This window comes from Brienomyrus brachyistius, chromosome 8, assembly GCF_023856365.1.
Source record: "Brienomyrus brachyistius isolate T26 chromosome 8, BBRACH_0.4, whole genome shotgun sequence".
Taxonomy (NCBI): Eukaryota; Metazoa; Chordata; class Actinopteri; order Osteoglossiformes; family Mormyridae; genus Brienomyrus; species Brienomyrus brachyistius.
This window is the reverse complement of record NC_064540.1, coordinates 22,965,340-22,974,935: the sequence shown is the minus strand read 5'-3', so window position 1 is coordinate 22,974,935 and position 9,596 is coordinate 22,965,340. Positions and strand designations below refer to the sequence as shown.

The 9,596-nt window shown below is 42.3% G+C and overlaps 1 protein-coding gene across 1 annotated transcript; it reads right to left on the bottom strand.

Annotated features, from left to right (window-relative positions):
* Nucleotides 1-1,147: 1,147 nt before the first annotated feature.
* On the bottom strand, nucleotides 1,148-8,121 carry LOC125747789 (epithelial membrane protein 3-like). The gene is made up of 5 exons (XM_049023284.1): nucleotides 7,659-8,121; nucleotides 5,004-5,108; nucleotides 4,294-4,396; nucleotides 2,190-2,330; nucleotides 1,148-1,862 (listed from the first exon to the last, which is right to left on the bottom strand). Exons 2-5 carry the CDS (start codon nucleotides 5,079-5,081, stop codon nucleotides 1,690-1,692), a joined length of 495 nt encoding a protein of 164 aa, XP_048879241.1. The 5' UTR covers nucleotides 5,082-5,108; nucleotides 7,659-8,121; the 3' UTR covers nucleotides 1,148-1,689.
* Nucleotides 8,122-9,596: the final 1,475 nt, after the last annotated feature.

Sequence of the window (9,596 nt, the reverse complement as noted above, 5' to 3'; positions counted from 1 at the left end):
GAGTGCACCTCTGACTTTGTACAGTACTATTGCAATTAATAAATTCAGCTTTAAATTTATCATTATTTTTTTGTAGCGTTCCAAATGTCTTAATAAAAATGATTGTTACTGCCCATAGATATACACATAGATCCCGCTTTGGTCGCTGCTGTTCATTGGAGCGATGTGCAAATGTCAGACATGCACGTATTCATGATACTTGGTCAAATTAATAATGAAGGTTTTCATATTTATGATCTAATGTAGATAAATAGAATTTCTATTACAAATTAACTTATTTTTTTTATCTCAGGATATGCCATTTTCTTACTGTATGTAAAATGGCTACTATGGTGTAATTTTATAGATATTAATGTTAACTCATTTTAAATATATACATTATATTAAGTAGTAAAAAAATTGTGAAATGTTATTCCTTGTTTAGTTTTATCATTATTTTCATTAGAACATCCACAAGTCCGGCACCTTCCATTGGTGGCGTAAGCTGGTACTGATCAGAACCCTGTCAGAAGATGGCAGTGGAATTTACGCATGCTGACAAGCCCAATCCCGCATTTTTGCTTATGATATGATATTTATGGGTAGTGTGGAATGGTATGCACTATTTTTTGGCAGGGTGGGTTGGGGGTGTAGGGTGGGAGATAAACAGACAGTTTTTATCACCCCGTGGTTCTCCCTGGCAACCACTACTGAATTTATCGCTTACATTTTTCCACTTTGTGAGTCATTCAGTAAAACATTAAACATACGCTGAACATTTCGTGCTGCTATGTGATTCCCTGGAGATTACAGTAATCTCTAAAGGGATGTGTCGCTATTTTTTGACATCACCAAAGATGGCGCTGCACGCATGGAGACGTGCCGTGACACACCGGTTCACGCTGATCTGTTTGATATGCACGGTGCCTCCACTGCTTGCACACACCTGCGGTTGAAATCAACGCCGTGTGAAATCCATCTCGCACAAATCTAAATATTCTCTTTACAGCAGCCGGAGTTTTGAGTTGTCAAAGTCCACAGTAAACCACCTGTGAGTTTGTACGCATCTAAATTTAACAACATGGGACAAAATCCTGAACTGCTGTTTCCTGTTGCTAATTGTGTGCTATATGTTGTCTGTATTAAATAAATATTCAAGACACAAACCTGGGAAGTAAATAATGGTTTTAACATTATTCATAAAAATGCTTGTAACAGCACCACACTCAGTAAACGAAATCATGTAAAACAATCGAAAAAGAAAAAAAAAAAACTTAATAGCAGTTTCTGAAAGAAAATCTAGAATCTCATCATATGGGCTGTGTCTGTTATTGTCTTGGGGACTTATTTTTGCAGGGGTGAGTCAGAGAGCTGTAGTTGGCTCAGATGCCCTGCCCTTATTCACGATGTGATGTCAAGGTAGTGAAGGTAGGACAAGCTTAGCACCTACAAGCTTGGTGCTTTGTGAAAGTATGAAAACAGCAGTGACAGAGGTGGACGCTGGGTCAGCTTCATCCAGGGGGTCTCCCCCCCCCCCCACCACTGTCCTGGAGGAATGGAATCTCGCAGATTATTCTGCCATATGTTTCAATTATCCGCCTTGGGAGTTGAGGTGTTGGGTGTGGTAACTATTCAAATAATTACTTTGGTACTTAAAATCTGAGGTGGAGCTGAAGAACCTGTGTAAACGGAAGCCCTTGAGGGATGTGGTCACTCCTTCTTGCGTAGGTGGCTGTAGAGCACCCCACTGCAAAGAAGCAGGGGCGCGCAGGTCCAGGCCAGGATGAAACAGTAGCCAAACTTGCCCTCCAGTGACCTGGAGCCCTCCAAGATGTCTCTGTTACGCAGCGTGTAGATAACAGCGGCAGCAAAGTCCGTCAGACCTGAGGGAGAGAGATGGGAGGGAGTTAAAACAGACCTAGATTATCAGTCAGGACATCCAAAAGGATGAAGATCACTGAGTGAAAACAGGGTTGATCTGCAGGACTGGAGTAGAGGTGGAAATTTCAGGTCCAGAAAGTAAGAATCTAGACCAGGATTTTGTTTCGACCAACCAGTTGAGTATGAAGAGTCACAGTCACCGCCAGTTCTCAACTGGCTGGTTGAAACAAAATTTTGGTCTGGCTTTTCACTTTCTGGACCTGAACTCTCCACCTCTGGGACTGACACTATGATGTGTTTGAACGGTGAGTGACCTTTTCCTGTCCTACCTGCCAGCACCTGGCACAGGCCGGTGAAGTAGAAGAGGGTCCCTCGTGGGATGGTGAAAAGCTGCCACATAAACACCAGGAAGGAGACAAAGGAGAGGGTGCTGGACAGCACCATTAGGACCTGCACAGCCTGGAGCCAGTCTGTATGGGGAGGGGGGCGCCGGAGAGACAGACATGGAGTAGCTCAGCAATCATTTCCAAGGGCCTGCAGCTTGGAGAAGCAGCTGCAAGCTGCTGCAGTGCTCTGATATGTCTGTGGTGGTTTAATGACGCTGACATCAGGGGTGGATCTAAAGGGGGGCCCAGGGGCGCCCATGGACCCCCCCTCTATTAAATAGATGCCCAACCCAGTTGCCAGCCCTCACCAAAAAATGAAAACAAAATCTGGAGCATTTAACTCTGTAAACCAGAGCTGGCCAACCCGTCATCAGTCAGTCAGGGTGTGTCGTCGAGTCAATCAACAAGATGTACCGAGGCGGACCAGCTGCCAAAATATTACCCCATTGCCACCCAAGTACAATCACTGGGTCTAGTCTGGCCACCCCATTGTAGAAGGTCTGGCTCTGACCCTGTTAGAGAAATATACAGTATTATTCTTGTCATTATGCTAGTTGCCATTTCTTGGAAATAACACCCTGCAGCAGCCTGATCTTAATTTAGCAATAACAGTTCTGAAGAAACTGTCGCTTAAAAATTTCCATCCCATATATAGTGATAAGTAATGTTGAATGTTATTTACATATCCTGTTTGTGTACCTCAATAAAAGAAACTGCAAGGGGAGTTTTTCTTTCGAAGTTGGCTGCGTCCTACTTAGAGGCTGACACCTCGATGTGGGGACCGGACTTCCCTTGCAGCAAGTAAAAGATCATTGCAGCTGTCCGTGTTGTTTTGTGTTCAGAGACTGGTTGGTTTTCAGAGTATGTTTCGGGGAAAAATACTCAACAGACCCCACACTGGACATTAAAGCGAAACCCTGTATTACGATAGCGATGAACAGATGTGTGCTTTCATACTCTTTAATACTCTGTATAAAAAGTCCCTTACTATAGATACCACCAGAGCCAGTACCTTCAGTTTATTTATTTTTATTTATATCTCATTATTACTTAATAATCTTTTATGTTAATGATTACGTTTGTGTACTTACTTACTCTGTGTTTACTTGTCCACTCTATGTGTACTGTCTTGGTTGTCACATTGCCTTGGTTTGCACTATATGTTTGTCTTCACTTTAACTACCTTGCTGCTGTATATAAAATATCATATCTTATTTTATCGTATGTTATGTTATCTTAGTGGACAGACTCTCAAGTTATTGTATATAGATGGGATCTGAAAAAGAACATATTAAAGGGATCCTATTGTGCTCATTTTCACTGCACATAACCTGATTTTTGGGGTCTACTACGATAGATTTACATACATACATCAAAACACATTATTTTTCTCATACTGTACATCTCTATTCATTCAGCCTATAATGCTCTGTCAGAGCCTTAAGCCCAGCCCCCGATGAGCCCGGTGTGCTTGCCCTATGTGTTCTGCCCCCCGTCCTGCACTGTGCAGGTAGATCCTTGCAGGTAGGTGGCCAAGAAGGATTGTGACCTCACCTTGTAAGGGAAGTAAGGGCTGGAATTCCAATGAGGTGTTTCAGGCAGATTAGAGAAGAGTGGTTTCTGTGGTGAGAGTTACTCCCTTTGGGCCATAAGACTTTGCAGGCCATTTACATGCACATAAAGCCATATAACACACCAAAGGAAAGGGAGAAACCGGAAAAGTGTAGGAGGGGCCCTTTAAGGGTGACATTCTAGTAAAGTGCGTGATACAGCAATTTGTTTTACTGGGTTTTTTCATCACGTCTTTGAAGTTTATTCAATCTGATGTTTTTCTATTGATTGAAAATATTTAAACGCTTTGGACAGTAATGTTGGGAAGGGCACTATATAAAGACAAATGAATTTGAATTGAATATAGTTAGTGTATATAGGTGTGATGTATTATAATGGAAATATTTGGGTTTGTCTTTTTAATTGGCAGTAAATGTTCTCTATAGACGATCGTAGGAGGAGCCTGAGTGAAGATTCACGTGACGGTGATGTTTACCATTTTCCAGAGCGGCGGCACACTGCCAGCTTCCAGTGACGTTGTGAAGGTGACAGTTATACCATAGGTCTGAGCTTTCCGTGGTTCCCCATACCCACCACCACTGAGAATAAGAGGCAAGGAAGGCAGATTAGCATGGTAGCATGTTTACACCCAGATGAAACTCTGATGCAGCTTGTTATTACGACATTGAAAAACAGGGTATTGGAGAATAAAGAGGAAAAGGAACTGTTTCATCCCTAAGATAATTGTGAAACAAATGGCATAGCAGAGCATGACCGTGCAGCAGTATGCAAAACATCAATCAAAAACTCTGTTTGTTTATAACCTTGTTTCTCTAGTTTCATGTTACAAGTTTCAGGTTTTAATTTCCATTTGTGTTGCAAGGAACACTGAAATTTTTATGCTACAGTTGCAAGGGAGGGGACTAGTGCATGGGGGAAGGGGGGGTTCAAACAATAGTGCAATACAGAGCAAACAGCAGAGGAATAAAAGACAATGGTAGACAAGACAGTACAGGCTTTATCTGAGATTCTTTGGCAGTATCACACTGTATACAATCAAGTACAATCTAAAGGAACTTAATTAAACAAACTCCTTTTATAACGGTACGGCATTTGTGATGCAGAATTATTAAGACTGTAATTAGTGCACATTAGAGCACATTATTCATAGTTCAGCCAGAAAAATTTGTGGTGGTTGTGGCTCACCTTCTCTGTGGTGGCAATGAAGAGCATGGCCAGGGTGATGAGGTGCAAGAGGGTCATAGACACCAGCAGGAAAGGCATCGTAATGAGGGGTCAAATCTGAGGATTCTGCATAGAGAGTCATAGGCAACAGGAAATCGGCAACAGGCAACAGGAAACCGTCACATGGTAATCAGGAGTGAAGTCAGGGGATTCTGCACGGATGGTCACAGACAACCGGAAAAGGTTCATAATCTGGAGTCATTACAGGGGACTCTGCACGGAGAGTCACAAACAACAGGAAAAGGTTCATAATCTGGAGTCATTACGGGGGACTCTGCACAGAGAGTCACAAACAACAGGAAAAGGTTCATAATCTGGAGTCATTTCGGGGGACTCTGCACGGAGAGTCACAAACAACAGGAAAGGTATATTAATCAGGAGTCAAGTCAGGGGATCCTGAAAGGGGAGTCACAGGCAACAGGAAAACTATCATAATCTGGGGTCAATTCAGAGGATTCCACACGGAGAGTCACAGTCAACAGGAACACACCGCACACATGTGACCCAGGCGGAGACTTGAACCCAGGTCCCAGAGGTGTAAAGCAACAGTGCTAACCACTGCACCACCATGCCGCCACCCAATTCCTATCCTTTTATTGTAATACACTCATAAATTTAGCAGCTTCTTTCACTGAAGTGAAAATGAAAGAATTCTAAACCATTGCAGTAGAAAGTTTTAAAGCAGAGGTGTCCAATCTTATCCGCAAAGGGCCGGTGTGTGTGCAGGTTTTTGGGGTAACCTTTAGGTGAGCTGTTCAAACTGAACTAGGACAGTTCAGAACTAGACTCTTCAGCCAGTCAGTCCTCTAATTAGTAATCTAGTTAGGAAGTTGTAGCGAAAACCTGCACACACAGGATAAAATTGCTCACCTCTGGTAAAGAGGAACAAACCAGCTTCAAGCTAACTGTGCATGATTGAGTCTTGTTCACAAAACATATACTGTAATATATACAGTCAGGGGGGTGGCATGGTGGTGCAGTGGTTAGCACTTTCGCCTCACACCTCTGGGACCCGGGTTCGAGTCTCCGCCTGGGTCACATGTGTGTGGAGTTTGCATGTTCTCCCCATGTCGTCGTGGGGTTTCCTCCGGGTACTCCGGTTTCCCCCCACAGTCCAAAAACATGCTAAATTGCCCGTAGGTGTGTGTGAATGGTGTGTGAGTGTGCCCTGCGATGGGCTGGCCCCCCATCCTGGGTTGTTCCCTGCCTTGTGCCCATTGCTTCCGGGATAGGCTCCAGACCCCCCACGACCCAGTAGGATAAGCGGTTTGGAAAATGGATGGATATTCAGTCAGCATAATTTTTGAGAGATTCAGGACAGGGGGGTGGGGTTCTGACTGCCAGTTTGTGGAGATGCTGTCCAGCTGAAGTCTGTTTTTTTTTTTTTTTTAACAGAAATAGTGTTATGGAGGAAGGTTCTGGAAAAATCTGCTGTTGATTCTGTTAGGACACGAGAACAATGTAAATCACAAACAAACAAAGAAAAAAACATTTTCAGCTAACACCTTTCGCTACTTGTAATTTATATTAATAAATGAAGTCTCCATTCATCCATCCATCCATCCATCTTCCATCTCACATTTGTTAAATCTGTTTTATTTATGTCATGAAAGATTCTTACCTAGCGTTAGTTCTGTGTTGTACAGGCAGAAGGCACTCCATACTTTGATGTGAGCACTATATGAGATCTTAGAAATAGAATCTTAGAATTTAGAATTTAGTGATTAATTGTCATACTAAATTGGCCATAGGTGTGCATGTGTGAGTGAATGGTGTGTGAGTGTGCCCTGCAATGGGCTGGCCCCCCATCCTGGGTTGTTCCCTGCCTCGTGCCCATTGCTTCCGGGATAGGCTCCGGACCCCCTGCGACCCAGTAGGATAAGCGGTTTGGAAAATGGATGGATGGATGATTAATTGTCATCTTCTGCCTATAGTCACTAATCTCCCCCACTGGATGATGCTTGAGATCAAGTGCTGTGTCACAGATGAGGCTCGCAAGGACGGATTCGGAGCACCTGGAGAACTAGGGCTGCAGGAACCAGAAGCAACAACATAGGAGTGAAGAACCCAGAAGCAAAATGAGAGTGAAGGTGCCAGGGATTAAGAAACATGTGACATTTACCAGGAGAAAAGTACCACGGTGGGAAATGAGGTTCAGGACCATGATAAGAGAAAATACCACTACAGAAAATAAGAATACACAAGGCAGAGTGTGACTGGTGTGAATGGCTGAAATGCATGCATGATATAATAAAATCCAGAACGGTTTATCGAAATGCATCATTTATACATTTGATTTACAAACCATAGGCAGACAGCTTTTTTTACTTCCAATTTTTCTGGAATATGAATAAATATTAAGGTCAGTGGAAAATAATTATTTTTTTAAGATACTGTCCATTGTAGAAGATAAGGTATTTTTCAGTATCTTGGCCACCAACAAACTGAACAAGAAAGTTCATGTTAGTTTAACTGAGAAATAGTCACTGAGAGATTTTCTCCCTGGTTGTAGCTAAGGCCTGCCAAGAAAACAACTTCAGGACGATCTCCAGGCGAACAGCTTTGTTACAAAGCCCACCTCAACTACATTACATGACATCTAATGTAACAACTCACCCTTAACCAATAAGCTGACGTCCCAAGACAAAGAGAAGGTCAATTTCACAGCACAGCCTGGGCTCCCGGACTCTCCCCTTCTCATCTGATCAGCCACCTCTTCCTCTCTGCTCTCCAGAGCCAGCTGGGGAACGTGCCTGATGTTTTAGCAAAAAACTGTTCAACACCCATTTCCTCCTGGGTGAGCTTCCTCTCTGCTTCACTCCCGTCTTTGAGTCTGGAGTTGCAGCGTCCAGATCCCTGGCAAGCTGACCCACCCAGGGACAAAAAAAGAACAAACCACATGAAAAGGCGGCATACTGTAAACACCGACTGGCTCAGAGTTTTTCCTCCAACGTGGAACATTTCGGTTACCATGGTCTATATTTCCACTCTTTGGCTGTTACTTGAGATCAAAGCAAATATGCATTGTATACATTTATATCTGTAGCATCAGCTTCCAGCAGTACTATAATCTCCTCTTTGTTAAATATTCTCCCGACACATAAAATTTCCCATGAATATAATATACTTGTATTACACAAATATACTTTAAATATATTGTTAACCTGGTGAAGAATTTTACAATGACCATTAGTTAGTTTAACAGTGTGAAAGATCAGTTAACTGAGTTCTTGTTGATGTCGGCACATAATTGTCTGGATTTATTCATGTTTAGGCCACAACTAAATTGCCTCTCGCAGGAGACCTGCTCTGCTTCCTCTTGTACCGAAAAAACAAAATCCAGACCACCCATGGCAGACTGAGGTAGAAGCGGGTTGCAATTGCTTTTCATCTGGTTATAGGTACATCTTTAAAACAGGCACATTTTGTATTTATAGCTAATCTTAATACTTTTGAGTATAAAGAAATTTCCCTGTACTGGATAAATGACAAGGTGGATGGATATAATAAAACTTGAGCCAGATTTTCATGTTATCAAAATAATAATATAGTGACATTTTAAAGAATTCTACGGGATCAAAATGGTTATTGTTCTCCTAGTATGAGTTACTCTGCTGCCACCTAGTGTAGTACAAACAAAATGCGCTCTTCTCTTTCCATACCTTTCATTCTGCAAAAACCTAACCACGGCTAATAATCCATCCATCGATCCATCCATCAATTTTCCATACCCGCTTGTCTTACACAGGCTCGTAGGGGTCCAGAGCCTATCCGAGAAGCTACAGACACAAGGCAGGGACTAATCCAAGACGGGACCCCAACCCATTGCAGGGAGATGATCACTTTTTTAAATAAATAAATAAATAAATAAATAAATAGATAAATAAATAAATAAATAGATAAATAAATAAATAAATAAAATTCTAAACTTAAGGAATCATTTGGACTATAAGTCACCTCATCCTGTTGTCTCAGGTGTCCTTGGCTCCGGACCTCAAGCTCCTCTTAAAGGGAAGTCATTTTTCAGTCTGGCATAGAGATGTAGGGATGACACCTTTAAATCCTGTATATGAAGTACTGCTTTTACTCCAGCTCTTTGATCTAAAGTATAAATGATTCTTGCAAGCAGGTAAAAGCAGTAGTGGTCAGTAGTTTACAGACCAGGGTCCCGTGTTCAAATCCTTCTGCATGTAAATGCACAAGCATCATAAACAAAAATATGGCAACTAACCCAGGTTTAACTGGAAGTTCACAGAAACCCGGGATTGTCTATAAACTGAGAAACGCAACAAATCTAGGCTAATTAATTTGTCACTGACGGTATCCACTCACCTTTAGCTGACGCTTTAATGATTTGTATTTGGGACTTAATTTGGATTTCTATCAGCCTGGCTTTCAACCAGTGGCTAAGACAGCAGTAAAGGTGATCATTAGGGGACTGTGATCACTGTCAGTCAAACCAGCTCAAATTTATAAACCATCACACATGTGGTCCGTTTGGCGGTGGTCCCCTTAGTCCATTGTCCCTTCAGTCACCCTCGGGTAAAACTGGGA